This window comes from Oryctolagus cuniculus, chromosome 21, assembly GCF_051225735.1.
Source record: "Oryctolagus cuniculus isolate XC-2025 breed Fujian yellow rabbit chromosome 21, ASM5122573v1, whole genome shotgun sequence".
NCBI classification, from domain to species: domain Eukaryota; kingdom Metazoa; phylum Chordata; class Mammalia; order Lagomorpha; family Leporidae; genus Oryctolagus; species Oryctolagus cuniculus.
Window position 1 is genome coordinate 29767897 of NC_142887.1, and position 15734 is coordinate 29783630.

Here is a 15734-nt window from a genome sequence, read left to right on the forward strand (position 1 = left end):
TTAAATAAAGCCACTGGCAAGAGAAACAGTTAAAGTGGTAAAACCCAGTGTTTCCCAAATCACGTTGAGCCACTTCTCCGCCCTGAGAGCCCTGAAAGATGCCAGTGTTTTGTGGAGCTGGTCTGGAGAACATGGGGTACGGAGGTGGCACACCAGGGCTGTGGAGGATGACCCAATGGTGGGGGAGATCAGGGTCAGCCTGCAGGCTCACCACAGCAGGGGTCTGGACCTTGCCTATGAGGAGTCTGGGATACAGATATCAGGCTCCAGGACAGAAGCAGCCCGCATGAAGGAGAGAAGCAGAGGAAAACTGGGCCCAAGAGCAAAGTACCAACAGAGGCATGGAGTGGGAAGCAGGGTCAGACTCTAATTCAGGACTCTAGTTGGAGCTGGATCAGACTAGGTAAGGGCAAGGTGAGTATCCTGAGAGTGACAGACAAAGTCAGGCCTCCAGGGGCTCAGCTCTTCAACACCTCCCATCCATGAGGACCTCCTCCTTCCCTTCTTCAAATGGCTCAGCCCCAACATGCACTTGCAGCCTGATGGCAGAGACAAGGGACCGTGAAAACGAGTAAGGCAGTCTCCCCGAAATGCAGACCCGGCCATCTCTGTCAGGCTTAGAGTCTCAGGTGCTCACAGGCTCCCACCTGTACCTCCAGGGACAGGGCAACAGCCTTCAGCAGAATTCACAGGTGGCCCAGGGCTGGAGCCAAATGGCTGCAATGACTGGTGGAAGCCAGAAGCCAGGAACTCCATCCTGGTATCCTAGGGATGCAGGTGGCAGGGGCCCAGGTACCTGGAACATCCTCCAGTGCTCTTCAGAGGCAAATCAGCAGAGAGCTAGATCAGTAACGGAGCAACCAGGATTCCACCTGGTACTCCAATATGGGATGCCAGCATCCCAGGTGCTGCTTAACCCACTGAGCACAAGAGTCCCATGATACATTTTGATGATAGGGAAGCTTTTTGACACCAAAGCACAGAGACAGAAGACGAGGAATATTAAGGTCTCTCATATTCTCATCACCAGAGCTCAAAATAACCCATTTACAGACTGCTGAAAAACCCACCCACAACAGAATGACTCCTTAGCGAATATTTTAAAGCAAATTCTGGACTTAATATCTTTCATCTGTAAATATCCATTTATAACCTTAAAAGATAGAAACTTAAAAATATTTGCACACCATTATCAAACCTAAACAAAAATTATCAATAATTCTCTGATATCTCAAAGGTGTTAGGGGACAGGCATTTGGCCTAGGGGCTAAGACACCATCAGGGAGACTTGCATTCCATACCAGTGGGCCTGGGTTTGACTCCCTGCCCTACTCCAATTCCAGCCTACTGGAAAGCAGCAGATGAGATGGATCAAGTAGCTGGTTCCCTGTCATCCACGTGGGAGACCTGGATAGATTCCAGACTTCCTGGCTTTACTCTAGCCCCAGCTGTTGCAAACATTTAGGAAGTGAACCAGTACATGGAAGATTTGCCTGAGTTTGTCTTTCTTTGATGGTCTTGCTGCTGCTTAAATAAAATAAAAATAAATAGTTTTTAAGATTTAGTTATTTATTTGAAAGGCAGAGTTACATAGAGGCAGAGGCAGAGAGAGAGAGGGGAGAGAGAGAGAGAGAGAGAAGAGAGAAGAGAGAAGAGAGAAGAGAGAAGAGAGAAGAGAGAAGAGAGAAGAGAGAAGAGAGAAGAGAGAAGAGAGAAGAGAGAAGAGAGAAGAGAGAGAGAGAGAGGAGAGAGGAGAGAGGAGAGAGGAGAGAGGAGAGAGGAGAGAGGAGAGAGGAGAGAGGAGAGAGGAGAGAGGAGAGAGAGAGAGAGAGAGATCGGTCTTCCATGAATTGTTCACTCTCCAAATGGATGAAATCACTGGAGCTGTGCCACCTGTCACCTCTTAAAAAATGATGACCTGCAGTCCTTGAGGCTACACAACCTATGGTCACCACTAACGTGGCCTCAGTGCATCTGAAGAGCATGGATGCACGGTCATCGTGTTCACCCAGGACCATGTCATGACTTACCATGATGGAGACTGACCCACCGAGAGCTGCTTCAGGTGGCCGCTTGTGGGGAGCAACCCGGACTAGACTAAGTTACTGGAATTAAGACTTATTCTATGCATCTGCTCTCCCACAATATGGCGCTGGGAGAGGAGAAAACAGCTTCTACACAGCTGCCTCCAGTTCAACCAATAAACAGCAGGACCTGCTCCTGATTGGAGGAGAGCAGCGTACTCGGCGTGTGGGCAGCTGAGTTGGGATTGGTGGAGGAGGACTATAAAGGAGGAGAGAGACAACATGCACCAGGAACATCTAAGGGGAACATCTATCTGAAGGAACACCTGTGCAGCCCCCGAGAGAGCCGGCCAGCGGTGTGCCGCTCCCCCGCGGAAGTGGGGAAAAGTGGCAGGGGGAACCGCCCTTCCACGGAGGTGGAAGGGATGGTAGCCAACCCGGGAAGAACCAGCAGTAAACCCGGGGAGGGCCGAGCAGACAAAAGAACAGCGCAGGGTCCTGTGTCGTTCCTCCACGAAGACGGGGAGCGACAGCCGCTGAGATCTCTGAGACTCTTGGGGACTGCATGGGCACTTAACATCTAGGGTGACACATTTCACCTCCTCATGGGCCCTTTCTGCCCCGTGCAGGGGAGTAGACACGGACCCATGTCCCTTTAGAGACTATAATCCAGACCCTTGCACCATCTCCCTTTGGAGCAAGGCACAAATAGCCTCCACTCCAACAGAATTGCCACATGTGAGACCCTACAGAGGGGACGACAGGGGGTGTTCTCAACACCACCCTGGAGGACCAGACTGATATTTTCCTAGGGGACCAGCCTAGGCCTCCCAAGCCAGGCCTATTCCACTCAGGACGACCTCAGGAAATGTGAGACAGAGATCCTTGGAGTCCTGCATGGGGCCATAGATGGGCACTGAGCAGCCTGCACTCCACAGAAACCAGCATGCCCTGACAGCATGGGGCACCTTCTATCCTCAACCAAGGTCTCACCAATGGGTCAGGGCTGTATCAACTCCCAGAGAACACACACCGTGTCCCTCACAGGGGACCTCACCCCTTAGCAACACAGAAGCAGTCCAGTGAATTTATTCTCATCTTGGCTGAGGGTCGCTGGGGAAATCAAATCAAGGACAACAAGTCCTTTTTAGAGCTGGGCATGTGAGGACATTTGTCCTGTCCCTGAGCTGGGGAGAGCAGGTGGCTGGGTGCCAGATGCTGCCTGGGGAAGTGGCCCTGGCTTCCTCCATCACAGCTGCAGCTGGGGGATGGGGGTGGGTAGGGGTGTCCCAGGGAGGAGTTTTTGCATGAGTCTGTGTCACAGTGTTATGTGTTCGGCGGAGGGACCCAGCTGACCGTCACAGGTGAGTCTCCTCTTCCCCTCCTTCCCTGCCCTTCCCGTGCCTTGGAGAAATTTTCTGCTGCTTTGGTTCATTTTCTGTGTCTTGTCCCCGGGGTGTCAGGGTTCCTCCTTGGATCCAGGTTCTGGGACACTGACCTCTGCCTTCCCTGTTCAAGCCCCACTTGCCCTCCCCTTCTGACCTCAGAGGCAGGGGCTTGGACAGGAGGACCTCCCGAGACTTGTCTGTCTTCCCTCCTGTCCCTGTTCCCAGAGCTCCTGGACTCTTAAATTTCCTCTGCTCTATCTGCCTCCTGGGACCCTCCTGGAAACAGTTTTATCTGTGGGGTCACTTCAGTCCCATCTCATGAGGAAGAGGGCACGGGGGAACTGAGGGAGTGGGAACTGGAAATGGAAAGAGCCAGAACCCTCAAGGCTAAGGTTGAGCAGTCACAACTCACAGGAACAGGACAGGTCCCCTGAGCTGTGAGATTCAGGACTAAGAATGAGGGAGAATGTGCAGGGGTTCCGCGAGCTGCACTGTGAGTGCCAAGGGACAGAGCTGTGCCAGCCTGGGACTCAGGGCACCTGCAGCAAGGTGGAGAAGGCTCTGGGAACAAGGCTTGGTTAGGAGTCATTGAAGGAAAGGGTGGCTGGAGGGTTTGCAGGACCAAGGCATGGGACAGTTCACCTCCATAATGGACAGAAGGACAGAGTGTGCAGCAGCAAAGCTCTTATGAGACAGGGGGACACCACCTATACTTGGTGGGTAAGAGAAACCCAGGACACGCAAACAGATATTGGTGGGTAAGAGAAACCCAGGACACGCAAACAGATATGATCTTCTAAGGCTCTAGCCCAGTAGCCAGGCTCAGATGGAGACTGGGGAGAAACAGACCCCACATTTCAAAGGCCACAGAGTCTCTGCAAGTGGAACGGGCAGATAAGCAATGGCTGATGAAGGAGCCCACAGGAGATTCACAGCTCTGGGGACAGAAAATGTGTCACAGGCTCATAAGTGTCAGCAGAAGGGACAGCACGGAGAAGCTTGACCTGAGCCCTAGGTCAAGGTTCCCAAGACGATGGGGAGATGTTTGAGGGACAGCCTGACACTCCTTTCTCTGCAAGGAACTTCTGACCCACAGTCCCTGAGCAAGAGGAACTGACCACACCCCTCCTTTCACACAGAGGTCAGGGGGCCCAAGTGGACACCAGGCCTCAGACCTGCTGCCCTTCTTCTACTCTGCAGGTCAGCCCGCGGTGACCCCCTCGGTCATTCTGTTCCCGCCCTCCTCTGAGGAACTCAAGGACAACAAGGCTACCCTGGTGTGTCTGATCAATGACTTCTACCCCAGAACCGTGAAGGTAAACTGGAAGGCAGATGGCAACTCTGTCACCCAGGGCGTGGACACCACCCAGCCCTCCAAACAGAGCAACAACAAGTACGCGGCCAGCAGCTTCCTCAGCCTGTCAGCCAATCAATGGAAATCCTACCAGAGTGTCACCTGCCAGGTCACGCACGAGGGCCACACTGTGGAGAAGAGCCTGGCCCCTGCAGAATGCTCCTAGGGCCCCACCCTCACCCACCCCCAGGGGCCAGGAGCTGCAAACCCCAGCAGGTTCTCACCTTGTCCCCTACCCACCATCATCCCACCCTTCCCTTGTACCCAAAAAACTCTCAATAAATATCCTCACTTTTTCAATCAGAAACCTTTGTCCATCTCGTTTTTTTCACATCTCATATTCACTGACACCTCTTGGGATTCTCAGTGTTGGCAGGGGTATCCGGGCATCCATGGGCCTATGGGTACTCCCAGGTCATGTCCAGCCATCACCCAGGAAGAACCATCCTCACCTAGGCCCTTTCCTCCAGTTATCTACTGTCCCCTGAGCACAGCTTGGGCAGTCAGAGGAGGTGGCCTCACTCCCTTCTTCCTGGTCTCCACCTTACTAAGACCTGATCTTAGAAGAGCAGCATTTCCAAGGCACTGTAAGGGTTTGCTCACCTGTGTGTCTGAGGGATCCCTGCACAGGGACAGGGGCACTTCTTGGTGAGATCCCATCCTCTGTGACCCCCACAGTCCACCAGGGAACCAGGCGAACTCCCTCTGTCTGGAGGGACTGAGTCCCGAGCAGGAGCTTGACCCTGCGGAGCAGCCCTCTGTGCCCCCTGGGAGAGGACGGAGCCCTGAAGAACTGATGTGGGATCCAGAGAGGGGAACCAGTGGACAGGAAGGGGGTTCCCAGGAGGGAGGGAGGGAGGGAGGGAAGGACCTGGGGTTGCAGACCCTTCAGCCATGGTCAAGATCCCACAGGAACAGAGGTCGACCTGCCCTGTCCCACAGCAGGGACCACGCAGGGAAGATTTACCAGGTTTGGGCTCCATGGCTGTGCTGTCTCTAGCAAGTGGTGGAAAGGAAAGAAGATAGAGCACAGCAGTGCATTCTTGAACTTTCCCAATACAAGTTATCCAAATAAAGGTACTGACAAGTCCCATGGCAGGGAAACAGTGAATGGAATCTACCAAGTGTGCAATCCTGCTCGGTCAATCAACCATCTGACAAACCCATTAGCACTTGCCTAGAGCAGAATGTTCTTATCGCTACTGCTGGGCACATGGCTGAGGTACACAGGAGGGTTGGTGTGTGCTCAGGTTTGAGTACCTCAGGTTTGCATGAGGCTGGGGTATCAATCTTGAAGAATCAGACCACTGAGGTCAGACTCCAGGATGAAATCGTTGATGGGGGTTGACAGCTGGAGGCTGATGAGGTTCTGCTTTCCTGAAGAGTGAATGTGTGATAAGGACTGAATGGACTTCTGTCGATTGCCATACAAAGGTAGAGTCAAGGTCAAATTTAGGAATGGAGTCAGGGCCAGATCATATTAGGTCACGGAGGAGTGAGTATGCACTGAGAGTGACAGACAAGGTCAGGCTTCCAGGGCACACAGCTCCCCACTCCCCCAACCCACTGACCATGAGGACCCTCTCTCTCCCTTGCTCTCCTGGCTCAGCCCCCAGATGTACCTGCAGCCTGATGGCAGAGACAAGGGGCCCTGAAAACAACTGAAGTAGCCTGTGCATGTGCAGGCCCAGCCACCTCAGGGCTCAGGGGCCCAGGTGCTCTCAGGCCCTGCTCTGTGCCTCCAGCTCCTAGGGACACGGCAGCAGCCTTCAGCAGAGCTCCTGGGTGGCCCAGCCAGCCCACAGCTAGCGACTACACACACAGGGAGCTCTAGAGCCTCAAAGGAACAGAGACAGGGGTCTTTTGGGAGTCTGGGCAGAGCCACTCCTCTCCCAAATCCCAGACTCAGAGTAAGAAGGGAGCTTGGGGGTCCCAGTGGCCCACAGCATCTCTCTGACTCCACTGCAAGAAAAACACAACTGAGGTCTCCAGGGCACATGCATGGTCCTGCTGAGTACAAGGCCTGGATCCAGCCACCCCGGCTGCTGTCCCTGTCATTTGTTATATGCTTTTATCACAAGGAGCTTTCAACATTAGAGTAAGGAGACAGGATATAGAGGAATATTAACCTCTCTCATGTTCCCATCTCCTGACCCCAAAATAATCAATTCACAGATAATGCTGACCCACTCACAACAAAATGACTCCTCCTTTAGCCAGCACTTGAAAGCAAATTCTAGGCTTAATATCTCTTCCCTGGTAAGTACTTACTTGTGTACTAGAAAGATGCAGACTTTAACATATCTGCAAACCGTTATCAAGCCTAAACAGGAATCATCAATAATTCCTGGATATCAAGAAGTGTTGGGTGCTGGCATGAGGTCTAACAGCTAAGATAGCGCTAGGAGTGCCTACATCCCCCACCAGATCACCTGGTTTGAGTCCTTGCTGCACTCCTGATTGGAGACTCCTGCTAATGCTCACCTTGGGGAGCAGCAAGGGAAGAGTTCCAGTCGTTGGCTCCCTGCCACCCACACAGGATGTGTGGATGTGTCTCAGACTTCCTGACTTCAGCCTGGCCGAGTCCCAGCTGGAGCAAACACTGGAGAGTGAAGCTGCAGGTGGAAAGTTTTATCTTTCTACTTCCCTTTCTTGTTTGAATAAAATGAAAATAAATAATTTTTAAAAAGAATATTGAGGTGTTATGTGGGACACTGGAATAACAAGCCACTTTTTGCAGCACCTGTGTGACCTATCAGAGTACCTGAGTTTCAATCTCACCTTGCTTCTAATCTAGCATTCTGCTAATGCATGCTCTGGGAGGCAGCAGCGGATGTCTCAAGTACTGGGGTCACTAACACCTACATGGGAAATGCAGGTGGGGTTCTTGTCCCAGATGTTACAGGCATTTGGGGAGTGAATCACTGCATGCAAGACTTGTCTCTTACCCATCACCTCTCTGCCTCTCAAATACACAAAAAGTAAACTTAAAAAGCCATTTTCAAAAATATCAAAAAACACCTAATCCATCATCAACTTCCTTCCAATGTCAAAAGGGTATTTACTCTGTTACGGCTCTTGACACTGTTGTTATTTTACTGTTTTCCTTTGTTTCAATGAAGTTCAATGAGGTGTGATATTGTGGCTGTGCTTGTGTCTTTACCTGTCTTCTCTTGCAAAATATCACTGTCCAATTCCAAGTTTTCGCCTATTGCTGTCCTTCCTCCTGCAGAGCAGGAGCTATGGGGCTGAAAGCTGGTCTTGGGGCCATGGCAAGGTTGGGACACAGCCCCTGCCTCCCCAGGGAACACTGAGCACTTCCCTTGGTCACCCCAGTCTCCATGACTTGCTACACCATAACAGTTACCAAAGCTACCCTCTTGGTGACATCAAAGTGGCCACAACTGATGGATGCTACTCTGTACTGCACTGGGAAGCGATGCTGCCATAACTGATTCAGTTCTCCTCCTGCTCCATGGCTCAAGAGCCCATGCACCTGGGTCACACAGGAGTGGTTGCACATTCTAGAAAGAGGAGGAAATGCAGCCTCTCCTGTTAGTCTCTTTACATACAGATGGCTGGTTTCCTGGGCACTCGGGGTGGACAATCACACAGCAACCATGGTCTCAATGCATCGGAACAATGTGGATGCACAGTCACAATGCTCCCTATGGATGACATCATGAAGTCCAGTGATGCAAATGACCCACTGGAGCCTCTTCAGGTGGTGTCTGGCATTTCAGATGAGACCCTTTGGGACACACAGAGTCTTCAACTAGAGAGAATAGGTTGGCCCCTCTTACAGGCCCTTCCTGACCCAGGCCTGGGATAGCCATGGATGTATGTCCCATTTGTGGACTCTCACACTGTCTCCCTGGAAATGAGGCAGCAATGGCCTCCAATCCACCAGACCTGATACATGTGACACCTGATAGAGGGTAAGCAGGGTTGCTTTTAAGGCCATCATGGAGGAACAGGTTGATATTGGCATAGGGGACCAGCTCAAGCCTCCCTGGCCAGGCCAATCCCACCCAGGACAACCTCAGGGAAGGTGTGGCTGAGACCCTTGGAGTCCTGCATGAGATGGGCACTGAGCAGCCTGCATTCCATGGCTTCCAGTACATCCTGATGGCATGGGACACGTCCTAGTCTACCCAAGGTCTCACTAAGGGATCAGGGCTGCATTGACTCTTAGAGAACACACACCATGTCCCTCTGGGGCAACCTTACCCTTTAGTGACACAGATGCTCCCAGTGAGTTTATTCCCATCTTGGTTGAGAGTCACAGGGAAAACCAAATCCAGGCCACCAAGTTCCTCTAAGAACTGGGTGTTGGGGGCCACTGATTTGGGAAGAAGGTGGTCCTGTGCCCTCACTGCACTGCAGACATGGCCTGGGGCAGTGGCCCTGGCTTCCTCCATCACAGCTGCAGCTGGGGGATGGGGGTGGGTAGGGGAGTCCCAGGGAGGAGTTTTTGCATGAGTCTGTGTCACTGTGTGTTGTGTTCGGCGGAGGGACCCAGCTGACCGTCACAGGTGAGTCTCCTCTTCCCCTCCTTCCCTGCCCTTCCTGTGCCTTGGAGAAATTTTCTGCTGCTTTGGTTCATTTTCTGTGTCTTGTCCCCGGGGTGTCAGTGTTCTCCCTGGATCCACGTTCTGGGACACTGACCTCTGCCTTCCCTGTTCAAGCCCCACTTGCCTCCGCTGATCACCAACTGCCCTCCCCTTCTGACCTCAGAGACAGGGGCTTGGACAGGAGGACCTCCCGAGACTTGTCTGTCTTCCCTCCTGTCCCTGTTCCCAGAGCTCCTGGACTCTTAAATTTCCTCTGCTCTATCTGCCTCCTGGGACCCTCCTGGAAACAGTTTTATCTGTGGGGTCACTTCAGTCCCATCTCATGAGGAAGAGGGCACGGGGGAACTGAGGGAGTGGGAACTGGAAATGGAAAGAGCCAGACCTTAACGTTGGGCTTGGGCAGCCACACGTCAGAGGTAAATAGAACAGGTCCCCTGAGCTATGTGAACAGGATCCAGGACCAGAAATGAGGTAAGTGGCACACTGTCAGGGACACAGCTCAGCAGACCAGGAACTAACAGCAGCCTGCAGGGCTGTAGAAGGTTCTGGGACAGGACTTGGGTTAGCAGTAACTGAAGGAAACGGTGGCTGGAGGGTCTGCAGGACCCAGGCTAGGTCAGGTAACTTCCAGAATGGACAGAAGGGCCGAGTGTGCAGCAGATTGTGGCATCTCATGAGACAGGGGGATGCCACACACGCTCGATGGGTAAGAGAAACCCAAGGACAGGCAGGCAGATCTGATCTTCCATGACTCTAGCCCAGTAGATAGGCTCAGATGGAGATGGGGGACAAACAGACCCCAGAGGCCACAGAATCACTGCGAATGGAACAGGCAGATCAGAAAGGTTGCTATGGGAGGAGACATCAGGAGACTCACAGCTACGGAGACAGAAAACTTGACACAGGCTCATCAGTGTCAGCAGAAGGGACAGCATGGTGAAGGTCAGATGTCATTCTGGGAGGCCGTGGTCTTGTGGTCTCAGGACTCTACCAGGACAGGGTTCCAGACCAAGGTTCCCAAAGATGATGGGGAGATGTTTGAGCGAGAGCGTGGCACTCCCTTCTCTGCAAGGAACTTCTGACCCACAGTCTCTGAGTAAGAGAAACTGACCACACCCCTCCTTTCACACAGAGGTCAGGGGGCCCAAGTGGACACCAGGCCTCAGACCTGCTGCCCTTCTTCTACTCTGCAGGTCAGCCCGCGGTGACCCCCTCGGTCATTTTGTTCCCGCCCTCCTCTGAGGAACTCAAGGACAACAAGGCCACCTTGGTGTGTCTGATCAATGACTTCTACCCGGGCACCGTGAAGGTGAACTGGAAGGCCGATGGTACTCCCGTCACCCAGGGCGTGGACACCACCCAGCCCTCCAAACAGAGCAACAGCAAGTATGCGGCCAGCAGCTTCCTCAGCCTGTCAGCCAATCAATGGAAATCCTACCAGAGTGTCACCTGCCAGGTCACGCATGAGGGCCACACGGTGGAGAAGAGCCTGGCCCCTGCAGAATGCTCCTAGGGCCCCACCCTCACCCACCCCCAGGGGCCAGGAGCTGCAGACCCCAGAAGACCCCAAGGGTCTCACCTTGTCCCCCACCCATTCATCATCCCACCCTTCCCTTGTACCCAATAAACTCTCAATAAATATCCTCACTTTTTCAATCAGAAACCTTTGTCCATCTCGTTTTTTTCACATCTCATATTCACTGACACCTGGGAGTCTTAGTGTTGGCAGAAGTATCGTGGCATCCATGGGACTATGGGTGCTCCTAGTTCATGTCCAGCCATCACCCAGGACATGCCATTGTCATCCAGACCCTTTCCCCAGCTCCCCAATGTCTTGAGCCCCATCTGGTACATTTGGAGCAGGCAGCCTCACTGCCTCCTTCCCGGTCTCCTCCTTACTAAAGACCTTATCATGAGAGAGTCAGGTTTCCAGTGCACTGTCAGGGTCTTCTTATCTCCAGGGCTGAGGGATCCCTGCACAGGGACAGGGGCACTTCTTGGTGAGATCCCATCCTCTGTGACCCCCACAGTCCACCAGGGAACCAGGTGAGCTCCCTCTGTCTGGAGGGACTGAGTCCCGAGCAGGAGCTTGACCCTGCGGAGCAGCCCTCTGTGCCCCCTGGGAGAGGACGGAGCCCTGAAGAACTGATGTGGGATCCAGAGAGGGGAACCAGTGGACAGGAAGGGGGTTCCCAGGAGGGAGGGAGGGAGGAAAGGACCTGGGGTTGCAGACCCTTCAGCCATGGTCAAGATCCCACAGGAACAGAGGTCGACCTGCCCTGTCCCATAGCAGGGACCACTCAGGGCAAGGTTTACCAGGTTAGGGCTCCATGGCTGTGCTGTCTCTAGTGAGTTGTGGGAAGGATAGAAGATAGAGCACAGCAGTGCATTCCTGAACTTTCCCAATACAAGTTATCCAAATAAAGTTACTGACAAGTCCCACAGCAGCAAAACAGTACACATAATCTAACAAGTTTGCAATCCCGTTCAGTCCCATTAGCAGCTGGGAAGACAAGGGTGTTCTCGTTGCTACTGCCAGGCACATGGCTAAGGTGCAAAGGAGGCTTGTGTAGATGTTCAGGTGGGCATCTGTCAGAGTTAGGTCAAGGTTAACACTAGCATGAGGCTGGGGTCTCAAGGATCACGACAAGGTTAGACTCCAGTATTGAGCTGTCAATACCTGAACAGTGATGAGATTTTTCTTGCATTAGGGATGGACTTGGGAGAACTTGGATAAGAGCATTACGAATTCCACTGATTTGTCTGAGGGAGGTGGAGTGAGATTTAACTTCAGGACTAGAGTCAGAGCCAGGTCAGAGTAGATCAGGGTGGGGTGAGCGTGTCATGAGAGTGACAGATGAGGTCAGGCTTCCAGGGGGACCCAGCTCTTCCACACCCCACAACCCCATGAGGACTGTTCCTTGCTGTCATGGCCGAGTACCCACATGGACCCATAGTCTGTCACGAGTGAGGTGGCTGCCTAGATGTGCAGGCCCAGCTATCTCAGGGCTTGGTTCCCAGGTGCTCACGGGCCCCCGTCTTTGCCTCCATCCCACAGGGGACAGCACAGCAGCCTTCAGTAGAGCTGCTGGACAGCCCAGTCAGCCCAGCATGGAGCCTACACACACAGGGGGCTGCAGGGCCTCAATGGAACAGAGAGGGGTCTCAGTGCTTGAGCAAAGCAACCCCTACCCCAATTTCAGTCTCTAAGTTTGAAGAAACTTGGGGGGTTCCTGCAGCCCTCAGCATCTGTATGGCCTCACTTCGTGGGTCTAAAAGTAGAGATTCCTTCAATGAAGAGGGACACCTTGACCTCTAACTTCTCAACTTTTCTCTGGGCTCAGGGCTGCACCAATAATAAGCCCTCTGTTTACTGTTTTGTAATATTTTGGTTTTTTTTTTGTTTTTTGTTTTATTTTTTTATTTGTATTTTTTTATTTCTCTTTTATCTTCTTTTCTCTTGGACTCTCTCTTATTTTAAACTTTACTTAACGTTTTGGAAAGTCAAAGAAACAGAGAGACAGACATCTCACATGCACTGATTCACTCCCCAGATGCTCTGCCTCACAGACAGAGTGAGGCCAAAGGGAAACCGGGAGCCCAGAACTCAATCCAGATCTCCCACGAGGCTGGCAGGAACCTAACTACTTGAGCTATCACCTGCTGCCTTCCAAGGTGCACATCAGCAGGAGCTGGAATAGGAAATGTGGCTGGGACTTAAACCCAGGACTCAGAACGGGATGTAGGCATCTCAAAACAGCCAACCACTACAATAATTGGCCCATCCTCACTGCTCTTTTTAGGATCTCTGTGGGATCTAACATAGTAATGTTGTTCTAGGAGCCAGTACAGGATGGGGTAATGATCTATGGGACAAAAGCACACATTCAGGAATTTGTAAGAAAAAAAATCACATCTGCCCACATTCCACACCCACACACTCTACAATCATGGCCCCACCAGACTGGACATCAAGTTCTCTCCTGACAGCCTCATCTCAGCCCAAGGTCCAGTTCCACCATGTCAGAGACGCTAAAGTGAAGTTCAATATGAGGAGGGACCAACTCACCTGCCACGAGACAAAAGTGCCCTGTGACTGTGTTGCCCAACCCTGGAACCTGGTGCAGCTGCAGGTCGCCTGGCTCGTGTGCAGCAGGTTTTGTGCATGGGGCTGTGTCACCGTGTTATGTGTTCAGCAGAGGAACCAAGCTGACCGTCCTTGGTGAGTGTCTATTTTCCTTCCTTTCTGGGATCTGAGTTGAAATTTGGAGACATTATACTGTGAATTTGCACTGTCTGTGGTCTATAACATCTTTGCCTTACCTGTCACCCCTCTGAAGCCTGTCCACTCTTCTTAGACACCTGGTCAGGGCAGGAGGGGATCCCAATGAGCCTTTTCTGCACCGTGCTCTGGTTTCATTGTGACCCCAAGTCCTCTCTTCAGAGACATTCCCCTCTGCACTCTGGGATGTCCACTCCCTACTTCAGGGTCTACTGTTTCCAGAACCAGGGAAAAGGGGCTCAGGTTGGGGCTCAGGGGCAATGCGACTGGAGAAAGAGGCTGGGCGTGCTCAGCATCTGGGGCTCTGTCCTCCTGGGGTCTCAGGGATGGGACTGCTCTCAACACAATGATGTGGCCCTTTCTCTGGGGACTTGGAGAGAGGCAGGATGCATGGGAGGGGAACAAGGATCCTCGTTGGAAAAATTTCCTGTGTGGCCCCTGGGAACAGGAAGCCTCCTTCTGTTCCAACATGGGCATAAACCCAGACAAAACAGCTCTCAGAATACTCAGAGCCCCAAAGCTGGACCTGTCCTGAGCCACCATGGACAAGAGACCATGCCCAGGACAAGGACACCTCAAGGGACAGTCACCCACCAGTTACATAATACTCATGGCTGAGATAGCTTTCCCAGGAAAGTCCACCTGGCTGGACACCCTCAGAAAAGCCACTGTCAACAGCTCAGGACAGAAAACAGCTCCGTGAGACGCTGGCAAGGGGTAGCAGTGATGGTACCAGGAAGACAGGGGGCCAGAAAGTCCCTTCTGGTGGAAGAAGAAGCCAGAACACAGGGCAGACATATGCCCTGTTGGAACACAGGTAGGCAGGCAGCTGTCAGATCTCAGAGGCCCCAGAACAGAAACACAGCCCAGGAGAAATGAGCTCCCAGACCCTGTCCCATCCAGTTTTTGGGTAGCACAGTTGAGAGTTGGCAGGTGACAAGGACACATGGTAAGACCAGATCCAAAGAGGGGGACTGTGGATCCCTCACTTGTGGGGCACAAGGAGTGTTCCAGCAGGAAGTGTCCTATCAGTGACCTGACCTCAGGCTAGCAAGGCACTGACCCGAAACCCTGCCCTGAGCCTGGGTCCACCTACAGTTTGAGGCCAAGGTCAGGGGCTCCATGAGGGACATCTGACCTCTGACCTGCTATCCCTCTGCCACCCCACAGGTCAACCCGTAGTCACTCCTTCACTCACTCTGTTCCCGCCCTCCTCTGAGGAACTCAAGGACAACAAGGCCACACTAGTGTGTCTGATCAATGACTTCTACCCGGGCACCGTGACGGTGAACTGGAAGGCAGATGGCACCTCCATCACCCAGGGCATGGACACCACCCAGCCCTCCAAAGAGAGCAACAACAAGTACGCGGCCAGCAGCTTCCTCAGCCTGTCAGCCAATCAGTGGAAATCCTACCAGAGAGCCACCTGCCAGGTCACACACGAGGGCCAAGCCATGGAGAGGAGCCTGGTCCCTGCAGAATGCTCCTAGGGCCCCACCCTCACCCACCCCTAAGGGCCAGGAGCTGCAGACCCCAGCACGTTCTCACCTTGTCCTCTACCCACCCATCATCCCACCTTTCCCCTGCACCCAATAAACTCTCAATAAATATCCTTACATAAATCAGAAAAAGTGGTTTCACTTCTTATTTATTCATGTGCTTTCCATCCTGAATTGACCATCCCCAAAGGTCAGCAGTGATTTCTGTGAACTTGGGAGCAAGCAGCCCAGGAAAGAGTCCTGCAGATTCCCTGCGAGATTCTGTCACTGTCACCCTAGCCACAGAGACTTACTGACCCTGGGAGGGGCCTTTGGAGGGTCCCCTGTGGCCCTGTGCTTCCTGCCCCTGAGTGGACTTTCCCCACCCCTGCTCAGCAGCACCACTCCTGTCCCAAAGGCCTCCAGGACAGTGGCTGTGCTTCTTTCACTGGAGTCCTCAGTCCCCACAGCCTGACCACTGTGCTCCACTCAGGATACACTCCAGCCTGACAAGTCCCTGTCTGGCCCTAGGTGGGGGGAATGATCTGTAGAACCAAACACACACTCAAGAATCTGCGAACAGGGGACTGGCACTGTGGTGTAGCGGGAAAAGCTACCACCTGCAGTGCTGGCA

At 52.9% G+C, this 15734-nt stretch overlaps 1 protein-coding gene and 1 pseudogene across 15 annotated transcripts in view; both read left to right on the forward strand.

Moving 5' to 3' along the window:
- The window catches only part of LOC108178662 (Ig lambda chain C region-like), a 362049-nt gene extending 351046 nt beyond the window's left edge, over positions 1 to 11003 (forward strand). For 6 of the 15 annotated variants that reach the window (XM_070065855.2, XM_089323435.1, XM_070065856.2 and 3 more), the window contains exons 3-4: positions 3351 to 3388; positions 4613 to 5073. In XM_070065855.2, the coding sequence (XP_069921956.2) occupies positions 3351 to 3388; positions 4613 to 4932 (358 nt within the window). In that variant the 3' untranslated portion in view covers positions 4933 to 5073. Of the gene's footprint in view, positions 1 to 3350; positions 3389 to 4612; positions 5074 to 9574; positions 10437 to 10533 lie in introns of those variants that run through there. The other 9 variants (XM_089323436.1, XM_089323437.1, XM_089323446.1 and 6 more) reach the window with 4 other exon arrangements.
- Positions 11004 to 13290: 2287 nt separating this feature from the next.
- On the forward strand, positions 13291 to 15112 carry LOC149119884 (Ig lambda chain C region pseudogene; annotated as a pseudogene).
- The last annotated feature ends 622 nt before the right edge of the window (positions 15113 to 15734 follow it).